This window comes from Sardina pilchardus, chromosome 21 (assembly GCF_963854185.1).
Source record: "Sardina pilchardus chromosome 21, fSarPil1.1, whole genome shotgun sequence".
Lineage (NCBI taxonomy): Eukaryota > Metazoa > Chordata > Actinopteri > Clupeiformes > Clupeidae > Sardina > Sardina pilchardus.
In genome coordinates, this window is record NC_085014.1 from 10,357,101 (window position 1) to 10,374,384 (window position 17,284).

At 43.4% G+C, this 17,284-nt stretch overlaps 1 protein-coding gene across 1 annotated transcript; it reads right to left on the minus strand.

Moving 5' to 3' along the window:
- Window positions 1–1,425: 1,425 nt before the first annotated feature.
- On the minus strand, window positions 1,426–15,940 carry LOC134068425 (MICOS complex subunit MIC27-like). The gene is made up of 9 exons (XM_062524029.1): window positions 15,844–15,940; window positions 14,941–15,051; window positions 13,316–13,435; window positions 9,778–9,832; window positions 9,422–9,520; window positions 8,617–8,708; window positions 5,804–5,995; window positions 4,693–4,891; window positions 1,426–2,372 (listed from the first exon to the last, which is right to left on the minus strand). The coding sequence occupies exons 1-9, from the start codon at window positions 15,853–15,855 to the stop codon at window positions 2,284–2,286; spliced, it is 969 nt and encodes a 322-aa protein (XP_062380013.1). The 5' UTR covers window positions 15,856–15,940; the 3' UTR covers window positions 1,426–2,283.
- Between the last annotated feature and the right edge of the window lie 1,344 nt (window positions 15,941–17,284).

Sequence of the window (17,284 nt, forward strand, 5' to 3'; positions counted from 1 at the left end):
TACATGGTGAACTATGTGGAATATGAGTATTGGTTATTCACAAGATGGTACACTAGTGGTATAAAAGTATATGGTGGTTATTAGCTAGTTACTGCACTACATGGTGAATAGGAATGCGGTGGTTATTCACTAGATAGTGCACTATCTGGTATATGAGTAAATGGTGATTATTCACTAGTTAGTGCATTACATAGAGAAATAAGAATATGGTGGTTATTCACTAGATAGTGCACTCTGTGGTATATGAGTATATGGTGGTTATTCGCTAGTTAGTGCACTCTGTGCTATAAGAACATGGTGGTTATTTACTAGATAGTGCACTATGTGGTATATGAGTATATGGTGGTTATTCACTAGATAGTGCATTACGTGATGAAGAAATGAGTATATGGTGGTTATTCGCTAGATAGTGCACTCTGTGGTATATGAGTATATGGTGGTTATTCAGATAGTGTACTCTGTGGTGTATGAGTATATGGTGGTTATTCACTGTGACTAGATAGTGCACTATGTGGTATAAGTATGTGGTGGTTATTCGCTCGTGTACTCTGTGGTATATGAGAATATGGTGGTTATTCACTAGACAGTGCACTCTGTGGTATATGAGTATATAGCGGTTATTCACTATAGTGCACTCTGTAGTAAAAATATGGTGGTTATTCCCTAGATAGTGCACTCTCTCTGTGGCATATGAGTATATGGTGGTTATTCACTAGATAGTGCACTATGTGGTATATGAGTATATGGTGGTTATTCACTAGATGCAGTGAATGAGTTCCTTGCACAAGGGCTGTTTTAGCGATAAGTGAGTGGAGCAACCCTCGGTTTGACAGCGCTAAAGGAATGGAAAAAAATAAGATTCAGAGAACGAGTTTGTCCGAGCGCACCCTCGCTCAACTTCACAAGAAAACACTAATGGAGCAAAGTTTAGTGGAAAATGATCTTTCCATCGTGACTAACCGTCGAAACAGATCATTGATCGTGAGAAAGCTAGAGACCATTGTGCCATAAAATGTAACAAAGATTACTGCACAACGTGACATTCATAACCAGAAGATGCTGTTGTTGGCATTTCAGCATTGTCTGTAATGGTACAAATGTTTACAATGGAAGTCAAGAGAAACACAACTAGTCTGGCATGTGTACCACATTTGTCTGAGACTTTTCAGACAAAAACATCCCGTATAGTCGAAGGGCTTTCAGAACCCTGGTGCAACTAGGAGAAATATAATTCCACGGAGCTGACTATCCATAGAAAAGGTTGTTTGGCATTAGGCATTCACGCATGGTGAATAATGAATAAAAGAGACTGATTGAAACAGAAACAGACAGCACAAAGAATCCACCTTGTTGAGTCCTGTTTATGTCTTGGCATGTTGCACTCACCTAGCCTTCACACAGATAAATAAATCTCAAAGGCGAGAATATATTTATCAGAAATATACTTTATTTAAAACTCTCTCTCACTCACACACACACTGGAGAGGCCTCAAAGCACTTTTCTGGAAGGTAAATAAAACTAATCTTTGCTTTACTTTATCTGCAGTGTGAAGCCAATTAACATCAACAAAAACATTAACAAACACATTAACCCAGGTCCATTTGGGGAAATCAATGCACCTGTACAAGCTCATTTTAGTGCAATTCTCATTATGTGCGTGTTTTTTTCTTCTTCTTTGTTAAAAACAAAAAAACAAACCCCCAAGACTATAACAGAACATTGGTTTCACAATGCACATGACTATACTTCCTGTGGTCTCAAAATGATGTCTTCATTACCCACAAGTTTAAATTACACATACTTACAGGACATTCATAAGCATAATGTGATTAAATGACACTATAAAACTGTATGGCTTAGTATTTAAAGCAACAATTATCTCCCATCTTTGGATGCATAGCCTTAAACGAGCTGTATGGATTGCCAAGCGCGGCCTAAGAGGCCATTTAAATTTGGACATAGATTTTCTACCATTTAAAGATGAAGCACCTAATGTGTGTGTCGGCATTGAGGGGTGTAGGTGGTGTAATGAGTCGGTATACTTTTGTGTGTGTGTGTGTGTGTGTGTGTGTGTGTGTGTGTGTGTGTGTCCGGGGTGTATGTAGTATGGCACTAGCAGACACAGTCCATTTGTGTCAGTTTGAGTATGTGTGCGTGTGTTCATATGACAAAGCCTGTCTATATAGGCTGGTGAGTGTGTGTATGTGTGTATGTGTGTGTGTGTGTGTGTGTGTGTGTGTGTGTGTGTGTGTGTGTGTGTGTGTGTTCATATGGGGACATGTTTAGCCGCGTGTACTGTAGAGGTCAGCATCCTCTGGGCTTGACTGGCCGAAGTCCATGAGCTGGGGATTGGTAGTGAAGCCTGACTTCCCTGGAACAGCACACACAGAGAGCACAGCACAGGAGACACATGACGTCAGATACACATGCAAACACACACTTCAGCTATGACTTAGAACCAAAGATTATGAAAACACAGTTTTCTGAGTTGAGATATGAGATGTGATTATTTTGCCACACTCTGATTTTTTCTTTCAACTTCTTTCTTTTGTTTTGTTATTTATCCAGTGCAATTTTATTTTTTATTTTTTGCTGAGGTGGAATAATGTAATAATATCAATATTAATTATATTCATATAATATTTTTTAATATAACAATAGAAACAAAGAAGTGATAGTGATCTCAATGTTGTCGAGAATAATTGTGGTTATGGTTTTTGCCAAGATCGAGCAGCCCGGACACACACACACACCAGTGATGCACGGGCTCAAAATAAGCGGATATCCCCAGTCAGTCACCCACGATGTGAGTCAAACAATGTTTTTTTAATGATATTCTGGTTAGTTGTGGGCGAGTTGGTAAAAACGAAATTTAAGAATTTAGTCAAACCTCACCAAAAGACCTCAATAAAAGTAATAGGGACCAACTGCTTCCTAAAACATCACTGGCGGACAAAAAGTACAGACTGCATCTTCTTGCGCGCTTCTTACCACAGTTACATGAGTGGGTGAATGGAGATAGACAGTGCGGGAAAGGTCGAGGACAGAATTAAAACGTGTTTGTTTTTGCAATAGACACGATTCTATTCAATCTCACAGTGGTTTCATTTCTTAATTCAAAACTAATGACAAGCAGTCGGCCTTTGTGTAAAGGCGGAGTGGACTATAATATAACGCAGTGGGCTATAATGATTCAATATGGGGCATAATTTTCCCTTTAATAATATAATACTTGTGGCTTGTGTCACAGTCGGGTTAAAATACAGCATTAGAATGAACAGCTGTGAATGGACCTTCACATTACTGTCACACACACACACACACACACACACACACACACACACACACACACACACACACACACACAGCTGGGAACTGGCTTGTCTGGACCAGAGCTTTTTCCTTATTCAAAAGCTCCGTCACTCACAGCACAGAGGAGGGACTACAAAGACATCATGGACCAACTCCCCCCCCCCTCCGACCGCCACAGAAAAAGAACCGAAGGAAGCAACTCTTTATTACTAACTTGCACCGTGGAGCAAGCAGTGTTGCACCTTCTGTTCTCTTACTCTGAGACTGCTCTTCTGAATGAGCTGCACCTGCGGTGTATCAACACACAGGCGCGCCCAGGCTCCTCTCTATCTTCTCCGAGTGTCTGAATCCCACAGCAATCTATGTGTAGGCTACCCCTCCCCTACATATACCAAGGTAGTCGCATTTAAAAGATCAGAGGTGTGTTCAAATTCTCAAGCACAGCCAAACGTTTGCAAAAAGGTTTCGGTTTGCCTCGAGTTTAAGGGAAATGCTTGCAAACACAACACTCACAAAACAGTCTAAGGAGGAGGTAGTTCTCTGCGAACATACAGTGGAGCTGGACGTGAGCTTGGCGGAGGTAACAATGCAATTAATTCAAATTAAACTGTTTAGAAAAAGCGCGTTCACCACAAACGTTAGCCGACGTTTGCCGAACCCGAATGTTAACGCGTCTCAGGGTTGTCTTCCTCCTCCTCCTCCTCTCCCTCTCACTCATCGGAGCTGTGATGGGAGAGTTTTGGACGGTAAATATTTCTCTGTCTGGCTGAGTCTCTCTGACAGGATGAAAGCTGATGATATTTGCTGAGATCCGGAGAGTGACTCCCTCGGCGTCGGCGTCTGGCCTGATAAGGCGCTGTGACACTGACACCAGTAGAGTCTGGTCTGTCTGACAACCAGGAGAGTCCAGACACTAAGCTACTAAACAAACACACACACACACACACACACGCGCGCGCACTGACCAAACCTGCCAGACTGAGGTTTGTGGGGCTGTGTGTGCGTGACAGGCAGAGAGAGAGAGACAGAAAGAGAGAGAGAAAGAGAGAGAGAGAGAGAGAGAGAGAGAGAGAGAGAGAGAGAGAGAGAGAGAGAGAGAGAGAGAGAGAGAGAGAGAAAGAGAAAGAGAGATTGCTACTGACACCGCTACACCAAAACAAATTCCGCTCTCCCTTCTCCTATTCTGACAGATAGCAAGTACTCGGAGGCAACAGCGGTTAATCAGATGTTGCGTACGCTACGTGGAAAAAACTCTGATCTACTCTGAAGACGAGTTGTTCTGAAGAGTTGTGCTACTCGGAATAAGCTGGTTTAGTTGAGTGGTTGGAAACAGTAGGTGGTTGGACTTTCCTCCCCCTCCCTCCTCCGTTGTGGCTTACCAGCGGCAGCTCTGGCGCTCTCGGCCGGGGCAGTGAGCGGGGGTGGCGGCGCCAGGGGCAGGAGCAGGGGCACGGGTTCCTCAGGCCTGGACGTCGTGGGTACGGCGGGCCCCTTCCCAGAATCCCGCGGGGCGGCGGGGGAGCTCGGGAGGGCGGGGTCCCCTGCGGGAAGGACAGGCGGCGGAGGGCTCTCCGAGGGCTAAGGAGGGAGGGGCACAGGCAGATTTAATCAGTCGTGATAAACGACAGGAGGAAATGTCACACGTAAGACGGACAGCTTTTTCTTATAGCTTTCCTTCATCGTGAAGGACATCCAAGTTGTCTTGGTCTAAGGGCTGTGGCCTTTAAACAATATCACATCAGATAATTGGTATAAATTACCAAAATGAAAAGTGTTTAGATGTACATCTAGTCCTAATGAGAATTGAAGAGAAAACTATATATCCAAATAACAAATAATATACAGTAATCTCCTGTGTATTAGCCGCATCATGTATAAGCCGCAGGACAGTGTTTTATGCAAGTTAAAAATATCATATTCATGCCATATTAACTGCCTCTGTGTATTAACCTGATGGCTAAAGACATTTAGCAAAATCAATAGATGAGTCGCGGCTAACAGTTGGGAAATTACGGTATATCATAATCATAATAAAACATATCGTGACAAGGTCTAGAAAAATGAAACACAGAAGACGTTTCATGTGCGCTTCTGCTTGTGAATCCGCATTGGCCTTTGAGCAGAGCAGCGGCTATATGAGCTCAGCTGCCTTAAAAGCCTCTCTCTCTTGGTCATCACAGGCCCAGAGAAGAGACATGACAGAGCAGAGCAGACACAGAAGATCACAGGATGAGGCTGTGTGAAAAAACACAACATGCCGCTCGCTCTCTACGCCAGGGTGACAAAAGAAACAAACAAAAGAAACAAACAAACGACAGAAGCAAAAGCAAACATCAACGGCAGAGCGGGGTGACAGTCGAGACTCACACACACACACACCTACACACACACACACACGTCGCTGAGGTGCGATCATGCTCACACACTCACACATGCACACACACTCACACATGCACACGCGCACACACTGGCTCCTCTGACCGCTAGTACCTGTGAGGGGTGTTGAGGAGGAGGAGATGAGGAGGGTGGTGGAGGTGATGAGGAGGGAGGTGGAGGTGATGAAGGAGGTGGTGTGGAGGTGGGTGGGGGTGCAGGGGGGTGTTCTGGCGGCTCGCTTCTCCACAGCGAGCTCACAGCCGACACACTCCACGTGGACGCTGCCCAGGCCTGCCGTCCGGTCACCTGCACACACACACACACACACACACACACACAGAACGCTGAAGTGAGACCGATCCAAAAGCACGCGCTCACACACATAAAGACAGTCCAACACACACACACACACACACACACACACACAACGCAAGACAGACCCAAAAGCGAGCACGCCCACACACACACACTCAAAAACTCAGTCCAACACACACACACACTCTGACACCTGTCAGACTTAAGTGCCCTCAGCCATGACCCCAAACACATTTGGCTCTTAACAGTCACAGTTTTTTTCTTTTAGTTTTTTTTTAAATATCAACACTACGCACTTTTCTTTGATCTTGACTTTTTGTGATTTTATGTGTTAAAGTTTTTTAAAAAACGCAACACCTAACGACAGCACCTGACAACGCCGAGGCCTTTACGTCTGGAGGGGCTACAGACGCGAGACACAAACAAACAAATGAACAACCACAGGGGGACGCAAGGAGGCATGTCGAGCAGCCACTGACAGCGTGGAGTGTGTGTGTGTGTGTGTGTGTGTGTGCGCGTGTGCGTGTGTGTGGGGTATGAGGCACTTTCTTATGACGGTTTTTTGAAATTCTCTTTGAAGAGTCGCTCCAACCGAAGCTACTTTTCAGATGCGTAACGCGTCACAGTGGAACCCTGACAAAAGTGGGAAACGAGAAGGGATGCACGGGCGCGCGTGTGAGCACGGGCGTGGAGCATCGAAAACGTTGTTCATTGTCGGCGTCTGAGGAGAGACAGAGAGAGAGAGAGAGAGAGAGAGAGAGAGAGAGAGGTGTGAAGACCAAGAGGGGTGGGGTGCAGCGTGAAACGGCTTGCGCGGATTTTTTCAGTTTCCTGGCTGCCTTGACGGCGACAAAACGACAGACTGTTTCATTTTCCTGTCAGTGGTTTTCACCGAAAGAAGCCTTGCTTGCTCCACAGCAGCTGTGCTTCGTTGTCTTTGTGTTGTTTTTTTTTTTTTCGCCTGTTCATTTCCCTCTCCATTGAGTCAGCTCAGTGCGGTTCTGCCATTCACTCAGACGGAGCCGTACGGTCACGTACAACTAGCATCCAATTAGTAGCGCTGTCACAGGAAAAACTGAGGGAGAGAACTTGCCTGACTGTGATCTGGAATTTCAGAACGGGGGCTTTCTCCGAGTCTTCCCAGTGATATCTGAGGTCTTGCTCACATCTTGTGGGCTACTTTAGGGCCATATCTCTCTATGCCCTCCAACAGAAGCAAGTCTACGTGTCTATTCTCACTATCTAGGACAGGGGGTGTCAAACTCATATGAAGCAGTGGGCCGGAAATTGTTGGAATGAGACCTCGGGAGGGCAGTCATTTTCATTTCATGTCAGGAGCAGAACTGAAGAGTACACTCGTAAATGACCTTTGACCTTGTGGCTTGGTTTTCACTCTGACATACACCATCAACTGTGAGATCTTATATAAGGTGGTGTGTGTGCCACACCTGATAATGGCCAGTGAATTAATTTAGGCACAGGTGGACTCTAGTCAAGTTCTAGAAGCATCTCAAGGACCATTGATGGAAGTAGGATGCACCAGGGCTCAATTATAAGTGTCCTAACAAAGGGTCTGAATACTTATGTAAATGGAATATATTTCAGTCTTTTATATCTTTTTATAAATTCACAAAACACTCCAAACACCTGCTTTTTTTGTGGAGTGTTCGGAGCATTTTGTGTAGATTGATGAGCAAAAAAAAAAAAAAAATCTATTGAATCTATTTTGAGATGAGTCTGAAACATACCAAAATGTGGAAAACTTGACAGCGTCTGAATACTTTCCGTAGTATCCACTGTATATAGTTCCGTAGTACCCACTCTATATAGTTCGTCGAAGTCGAAGGTTTAGGCTTCAAATGCCAACATGTCAGGTGACCTCTTGTGTTCTGTATGATGATTAATCTCTCCCCTTGACTGGGATGCCTCTCTATTGACCCCTTCACAGCCCACGTCACAGGAAAATGTGTGTGTATATCGGGTTCAGAAAGCTTTCCATCCCATTGAATTGTGTGCATGAGTGTGTGTGTGTGTGTATTGATTGAAACATCAAGGAAACGTCACAGAAAAAAAAAACCTACTTGTATTAGATTTACATGATACAGGGGCCAGAAATGGATTCCGTCGTGCACAAAGCAGATAGTCACAAACGCGATAAATTAATATTGGCCAGGAGAGCCTTTCTAAAAGGTTTCACTTTTCCCGGTTCATCACGAGCCAGGCCCTGCTGTGATTTATTGAAATCCCACCCACACATCCACCTGCTCTTAGCCTCATTGGAGAATACGCTGGGTGAGTGAACTAACACTTATAAGTTAGTTGCTATAGTCACCGAATACCTCCTGCGGTGTGGGAGAAGAAAGGCCAACAGATAGAGATAGAGATAGAGAGAGAGAGAGAGAGAGAGAGAGAGAGAGAGAGAGAGAGAGAGAGAGAGAACAACAGCAGAAAGTCACAGAGTGGTGGGTGATGGAGATCAGGTTCTGAGGGCGTGTGTTCTGGAGGCTGTGTGTGTGTGTGCCTTCAGGAATGTGGGAGACTTGCGTCGTCAAGTGGGCAACATGCTATGCTAAGTGTGGCTAACGGGGGAGGGACTGAGCTTGCTTCCTCACCTTGAGGAGTGCCAGCGTGGAGGCCGGGTAGCAGATGCCAGCGCCGAGAGACGCCAGGCCCAGCGGCAGCAGCAGCCTCCTGAGGCGAGAGCCTGGCACGGCGGGCGCGGTGGGCGGGCGGGAGGCAGAGAGACGGAGAGAAATGTTGACATTTAACAACCCTTTCTTGAAACTATCACATGTAGAAATGAAACTTAAAAGGGCTAACACACAAAATAAATGGAGCGGGAAAGAGAGAGAGAGAGAGAGAGAGAGAGAGAGAGAGAGAGAGAGAGAGAGAGATAGATAGATAGATAGATAGATAGATACAGTAGATAGATAGATAGATAGATAGATAGAGAGAGAGAGAGAGAGAGAGAGAGAGACAAAGACAAAGACAAAGATGGAGAGAGAGAGAGAGAAAGAAAAAAGCTCTATTATAGCTACAGTTCATGGTAAGTATTTGAGAAGAGCTGTTTTGTTATATTTCCAAAAAATTAAAGGAAATGTGAGAGAGGTAACTAAGGCAAAGTCCCCATTGCGATGGATAAGTTTTAATACAAATTTTATCCATCCCACGTCCACAAGCACCAGTCTCACAGTAGATACGATGTGTCCACCATTATTAGCACCGAAACGCAAATCTCACAAACGTCCACCCTATGCCGAGTCCCTGTTACTGTTGCTAGGTCAGATACTATAAACAATGGCCATGCAGCATTAGAAACCTATAGTAATAATAAACAATCAAACATTCACAGGGCACACAAGGGATGGTGGTGAGGAGTGGAGGTATCACTTCATGTGCAGTGTGGTCATAAGTTACCTTTCCTGGCCAGGACCAAGCCAGTCAAACCTGCCCCTGAGATGATTCCCACTCTAGGCAGAAACCCTGGAGGGGGATCCTTAAGGTAGTGGTAGACATCTGGAGACACACACACACACACACATACACACACACACACTCTTGAGTGTGTGTCTCTGAGTGACATATATCAAGCACGTTTGGCATGCAACCATGTGTCAGTCGCACACCAGTGAAGCCGAAGCCATCGAGACGGAGAATCCAATGCTACAGATCCCATTAAGATTCACAGAGAGTGACAGCCTCATGAAACAAGAGGCAGCGGCAGCATAATCGGATATAAATTTTGAAAATCACATTAGGAGATGCGGGCTCACCTTCTCCGGCGTGGTACAGATTCACGGCTTTAACTTTCGCTGACAGTAAAGAACCCTATGGGGGAGGGGGGGGAGGGCAGTGGGGGGAAATAATGATAGACATTATATTGCAGATCATCATAATCAAATTCTCCACCAATCTTTTTCCAGGTGCCAAACTACAGATGGATGAACAAAAGACAGGGAAAAAAAGAGAATGCAAAAGAAAGAGTAATAAAACACAAAAGAGGGATACGGCTCGTCGTGCTGTCACCTTCGATCGTGTCATTTCATGCCAATCGCCGCAGCTGGCTTGTCAGGGGAATGTCGGCGTGTGTGTACCCAGTCTTTGGGCAACACATAAGCATCAGCTGCAGAGGCAGCTATCCATCTTTTCTCTTTTTTAGCCTCGCCCCTGATAGGAGGCTGAAGGCATTCTGTCTGTCTGTCTCTCCGTGTGTGTGTGTGTGTGTGTGTGTGTGTGTGTGTGTGTGTGTGTGTGTGTGTGTGTGTGTGTGTGTGTGTGTGTGTGTGTGTGTGTGTGTATACACGTGTGTGCATTCCTGCTCACATAACTTAGAAAACTACCGGTGTAATTTCTTCCAGAATTCTCACCGAAGACAGTCAGAGAGGCTCTCACCACATCTCCTTCTCCTTCTACATGATGGGCGCTGGAACTCTTTGCCATTTCTCTGACATTATGAGATGGGGGGGGGGGGCAAAGGGTCTGCAGCCGCCTGGCTGCTCCTGTCCCCACTGACCCAGACTAACGCAACACGGGAGCCCTCAGCAGATGCCTCACGGCGGCTTCGTCGTCGTCTCATCTGCCGAGCGCGTCCCCCGTCCTGCATCCCCCCCGTCCCCTACTGCTGCTCTAAGCAACAGATTCAACAGTATTTGACCTGTTGGGGCCCAGATAACGAGCGGTCAACCACAACAAAAGAAAACGCCCGGTTCCTTCTGCATCGGAATAGAAGCGGCCCAATCTCACGCACCACTGAATGCGTCATCGCCGTCGTCTTCTTCGTCGTCTTCCTCTTCTTCTTCTTCTTCAGTGAAGACAACGGATAAACACAGAGCTATCACGGGGGAGGTCTAAAGTCAGCTTCTGCCTACACTCACTCGCTGGTGCAAAAGGTCAACTACGCCTGTGTGTGAAAGTTTTCCTACAGTTATGGATGCGGCCTCTGACTCATTGTTTTCGAGCGTGGTCTGATCTGAAGTCCACCGTAGCTCTCCTGCGGTTGGTTAGGGCCACCTGTTGTCCCCCCTCTCTACACACTGACATGTCTGTCCCCATTTTACAGCCTCATGCAAATGAACCAGTGTTTCCCCTACAATGTACTGTATTCAGCAGTGGCGCAGCACCACGGCTGGATTTTCAGCACCACTGCAACATCTTCACATGATCAGTAATGTCACCACAATTAGGCCTACCTCCACATTTCTAAAAGCACAACAGCCAACGTCATCGTGGAAATTGGGGTACTTGACAGACCCTAGCACCACTGCTGGAAAAAATTCTAAATTACTGTAACTGAAACGATTTGATATCCCCGTTTTACAATCCAATCCTATTCGCCGTGAAAGGACATATGCAATAACTGCAGTGCACATGCAATAACAGTGCTGAAATCTAAGGCCATTCACCTTGAGGCCATTCATATTAGATATTAGATAATGGATTTTTTTTTTTTTTACAAATTATTGACTATAGACATAACAGGTTAATATTATGGATATTAGATAGACCTAACACATATTAAAATAAAACAAGTTGGATATTAGATTATAGATATCAAAACAAAAAATGTCAGAGTCCTTCTGCCAAAGCCAGTAAAGGTTAGTCCAAGGGGAAATAATGCAGTATATGCACCAATCATTTTAAAGGTCATTGTTTTCTTTATGTTTTTAATAGAAGCCTAACTGTACGGTTTATCAACAGGATATGACTCAATACTGCTATAATCTTTTTCCCCACTATCAGGGAAAAAAAAAGACTTCAAAGGAGAAGCCGACGTCAAAGATCGCTTAAATCTAAAAATATTACAATAGCATTTTTGATCACAACCACCACAAGCGGCGAGAGCAGGCTTTGTTTGAAATGAGCAGCGCTGCACATTCAGTTGCATTCAGAGAAAGGGCAGGTCTCTTCCCACTTAGCAAATCATGATCTTTTCAAACTGCTGACAAATATCAGTTTCAAGACACCGCAGAGTCATAACTAAACCGAACAAAAACCGAGCTTAACTAAACTGAGTACAAAATATAAAAAAAATACCCTTTCACCAATTACAATTACAAATATCACTCATCAGATACAGTATTTAGCGAAAAACAAAACTATGCTGGGCATGAAATGAAAGTTTCCCTTTTGCTACCCTTTTTCACATTGCGGTTCATTACATTACATGTCATTTAAAGCTAACTTACAGTGAACTCCCTGCAGGGACAATCCATCCCTGGAGCTGCCCGCCGTTATGTGACAGGCTGTGGGGCAGCTGGTGGTGCCACCTCTGGGGTTCTACTTGGAGGGCCAAATCCCTAAATCACTAGACCAATACTACTGTACCATGACAATACTACCATGACCAAACTTACTCACTCAGGGTTCTCTCTCGGACTTTCCATGTCTGTTATCAAACGTTATCAAATTCCCATGATATTCTGCTTACAATATCACAGTAAATAAATTAAAACATGGAGGATTTAGGACTGGACAATGTTCATCCAATGTTATTTTTTTTTAATTATTTCTTAATTTGTACCTATATTTTATCAAACGATGATGTTTCATATCTGAATAGAATGGGATAAGCCTTGCTTTCAATAGACATTTTGTTGAAGCTGGGCATTTATTTGATGAAGTTTAAAGGGACTCAGATAGTTGACAATTGAGTGCATACCACAAACCATGTTACTCTCGCGATTTATCTCCCCTGTACAAAATGCAAATGCATTGTGGAGGTGAGGGATTAACAATCTCTAAAGAGCTATATCTCTCGCGAGATTTGGCTGGACTCCGCTTTTGGAAGTTGCATGGATGGATTTCTGGGTGGGGACTCACTATGTCTATGCTATATAACTATGCTAGGTGAACGATTTACCTATTACAAATTAGTTCACCATCAAATTGGCTTTGTAAATGTGAAAATCTAATGAGCTATTGCATGAAAAATGGCCCATGTGACACCTTTATCACAAAGGGGGTAATAGATTACCCTCCAATTGATCCTATTTATCAAAGAGTTTTTAATCATTGGAAAATAACCAACTCAAGTCATTTATTTTACGTCATCAAATATTAAGTCCAAAACAATCTGGGTTTAGAACTATCTCAGCTATTTCTGGTTGAGATTTTGACTCAAAACTTCCAAACTTTCTTCTGTATTCACATAGTTTTCCTGGTCTGGATAACAGTGATTCATTATTTTCCAGACCCTGATCTTTTCATTGAGTCATTCATCTTGCTTCATTGATCCCAAGCTCAACCACACAGATTATATGAGCATCCAATGACAAGTGAAGCACACAAAATCTACATTGCATTTGTCTGTACCTTGACAGCTCGCACGTACGACTGCAGCCATCCCCTGGCTATGCCGAGGTTACTCTGGAGAGCACCCTGTTGTTCCTCCACATACTGAAACTTCTGTGGCAGTGATGTATAGATGGACAGCTGTTACAGAATGAGAGAATGAGAGAGAGAGAGAGAGAGAGAGAGAGAGAGAGAGACAAAGAAAAGTAACATAATGACAGTCGGAGGGAGCGAGAGAAAGAGAGAGAGACAGAGAGGGAGATAAACAAATGGCATCATAAGATGTGGTCTGCACACTACAATGCCTGTGTGCAGACCACATTAATAAGCACTTGAAATTACACACAATTACTGAGGCCGACACATTACGCCCAAAGTATTGGATTTACGGCACCGAAAACAAGTGATTACGGCAGATGAAGATAATGAAGAGATAATGTGCTGATACCACAGTGGATTCTCTGCAAACCAGACATCCAAGAGGTGACTGTGAGGTTAGCAGGAAGCAGTAAAGTGCCGCAGATAAGCAGCCGGCTATCAGTATGGACTGTGACGGCAAATCGCTAATAAGGTCTGCAGCAGCAAAGGGGTTCAGGAGTTCAGCCCGAGGACAGGCCCCATATTCAGCACAGATATGACCGTCACAAGCGTGTTCGCAAAAGCCTCAGAGTCCACCAGCAGCACAATTGTGTTTAAATGTCGTATAGGCTAGCCTCCTGTTTCAGCCTCACAACGGGGCGGCAAATGATGAGCTTAAGAGCGTGTTGGAACATGGTGTAGAACGACGACTTTTAATTGACAACAACAGTATCAAACCAACCAACCAACCAACGATATCAAATATTAAGAAGAGCTCCTATTTCACTGAGTTTCACAGGTTGTCATCTGACAGCTTCATGCCGAAAAGTAGTGTGTGACAAAGAAATGACTACGACTTATGGTCATATGGCATTTTTTGAAGCAACCTGCCCCCCAAAAAAAGTTCCATTCTGAGTGACATGGAAGTGGGGATTTATCGATTTGGAAGTGTCTTGTGGTGACTCAACAAGTTCAAACCTTGCTTCTGACATGAATAGCAGCCACATTTAAGTGCCAAACATCAGAAAACAATGTTAACAGAATGATGGACTATTTCCAAACAAAACCATTATTTTGGAATTTGAAGCTTTTAACTTTAGTCTTCTTTGAGGCCATGTTTGACCTGTGCATGTTATTCGCAGATCTGTTTTCACTCGGAAGGCATCCAGTGATGCGCTGCATATCTTTGTTCAAGCTTGTCTCACTGAGGGGGCATTCATGGACTGTCATGGTAAACAGGTTGCTGGCAGAGTGGAAACATTATAAGGTGTTTATCTGAATGAAAAACTGAAATAGTACATGCAAAATATTAGTGTGGAATAATAGAAAGTTGAAAAGCATTTTGGGTCTCTGTGTGTGATTCATTCATCAGTTTCCACCAGTTTCGCCAACAAGCACCTGGAGGTGTGCTCACTGAAAATCCTTCATTGTGCAGTCACTGAATGTAGGCTGGCGTTTTTAGGAAGAAGGTGGAAGCTAAAATCGCAGCATATTTGCTTTGCATGCGGCTTTCTAGCATCCTGCAAATAATGGTAGACCAACCCAGAAGGTTATTAGGCTAATACTACCTGGTGTGTTGTGAGTAGTCCTTCAACGTTTGGTTCTCTCGTCGCATAGTGCACCCGGAAAGATGCAATACCCAAGACAGCTGTCGCAGGGACTGCCACAAATTTCACCAGCTGAAAATGTGCAAACATAGTCAAGCGGAGTTACTTGAATTCAGACATAGACTTTGCTACATCAAGGAACGTAGCTACTTGGTCTAAATGGCAAGAGCTCAGGTTAGATAGTAACGTACATGCATATTTTGCTCTTTTAGCCTATCGTAATATATTTTCTGACCATAGCCAGCCACCAGCGAGATGGTAACTTACACCTTTACTCTACCAGAGTTATGACTGCAATTTGGTAGGTGCATTGTGTGCTTGCAGGATATCGTTATACTATATCACCCTGAAGAGGTTAGTATACAGATGCAAATGTGTTTTGTTAACTGCATTCTGGAGGCGAGAAATCGGTCACCTTGATTGTTGTTCTATTAGCTGCAAGCTAGCAATGTAGCACGCGTATATTAGTGCTATAAGTTACAGGCAATGTTAGCTGAGGAGCTAGTTGACTACTAGAACAAGCCTTTATAGATCTTATATCCACAAAGCATACTTCATACACCGACTTACATCTAACTGAGGCCACTCAGTCTGGTCTCAAAAGCAGTGAAAAAACTTTAGCGTTTGCAAGTCTGTTAGCCAGCTGTCCCGCTAGATCAGTAACTTGATAAGTTATTAGCCAAGGAGCACCGTTTAGCCAGCTGTCCTCAGTGAAAGCTTTCATTTTAAGGCCAACTCTTGAGGTGAAAAAGTATTAACATAGTGAAACAACAACACTGCGTGTGTAATTATCACACGTTAATCTACTAAAACAGTTTATGGAAAAAATGTGCAGCCGGTGCATCTCCATAAAACTACTCTCACCTTAGGTGACATGGCAGCCCTTTGTCAAAGACAATTATAGTATGGCAAGAAGGAGGGGACATTTGTTGCATTACGATTATTACCGTAGTCGTACTGTAATATCACTGCTAGCTATCTGCCACAGTGTATGAGCCCAGGAATTCTGCTACAGTGAATGAGTCCAGGAGACATCGAAAGTAGGCTGGTTTAAAGTATTTTGATGACTGTCATTGCATTATGATTATGAGGAAAAAAAAGGATATTGTAAGTCATGAGCTAGGCTATAATCAAACTCATAGCCTATGTGCCTTCTTTTTCGTTTCTTTTTATTATACTCTTTTTTTTTTTTTTTTTTTGCACTCTTCTTGGTAGGCTATTCCCTGGCTTATGGAATGCCATTTGTTTCAATATTGAGCAAACAAATTCCCTCGGACTTAGTTTCAGGCACGCCACAGTTAGCCAAGAAAAGTCTGGTGATAGTTTGGAGACAAGTTTGTTCAGTAGACTAGGCCTACTCCCACTAGTAGTACCACAACAGTAATGGACAATGTTGCCAGTTGTTGCAGGCTGATGGAGATAAATTACATATTATGGTTTAGTACAGTTGAGACATTTTTTGCTAACACAAAATCAAACCAAGAATAGATACTGAAAAGAAGTTATTTTCCCCATGACTTTCTACATTTCATTTCATTAGCTTGTAGACTAAAATATTAATAAATAATACCCCTAAGTAGGCCTAGTTTATATAGAGACACAATTTTAACTAGAAATGCAATTCCAAGGAATTACCAGTGCATGAAAATGCAAAAATAGATAGATAATGTAGATATGGTTACTAAGGTGTAGCTAGGGTAAACATGGTGGTTGCATAGTTTACAGAGAGTTGATAGTGTGACGGTAGACAGTTTAAAGATGAAACATTCCAACTCTAACTTAACTAATGATTTCTATTCATGTTAAAATGTTGATTAGCTAACTTAGGTAATGATTTCTAGCAGTTACGCTAAAAATGATAATTATGCTAGCAATGCTAACTTTATTAACAATGCTAACCAGGTTGATTAGCTAACTTAACCGATGATTTCTAGCAGTAATGCTAAAAATGCTAACTATGCTAACAATGCTAAATTTGCTAATAATGCTAACCAGGTTGATTAGCTAACTTAGTTGATGACTTTTGCAGTTATGCTAAAAATGCTACCTATGCTAACAATGCTAACTATGCTAACCATGCTAACTAGCTAACTTGCTAGTGAGGACTTTTATTTTGAAACATTTGTTGCTAGGGTATCCATGGTGGCCACTATCAAGAAACAAGAAGTTACTGCAGTATAATCATGTTGGTTGCTATGGAAACGGTCATATACACTTAATTTTAATGGTTGCTATGTTGGTTGCTAGGTACATGGAGGTTTCATGTAGTTGACTGGAGGCATAGTGGATGATAACTGACAGTTGG

What these genes read in the sequence shown, in the direction of transcription:
- LOC134068425 (XM_062524029.1), bottom strand. An exon ending in GACTACTCACAACACACCAG is followed by an intron (nt 13,436 to 14,940) that starts GTAGTATTAGCC and finishes ATTCTGTAACAG; the next exon opens with CTGTCCATCTATACATCACT. An exon ending in CTCCTCAACACCCCTCACAG is followed by an intron (nt 4,892 to 5,803) that starts GTACTAGCGGTC and finishes CTCCCTCCTTAG; the next exon opens with CCCTCGGAGAGCCCTCCGCC.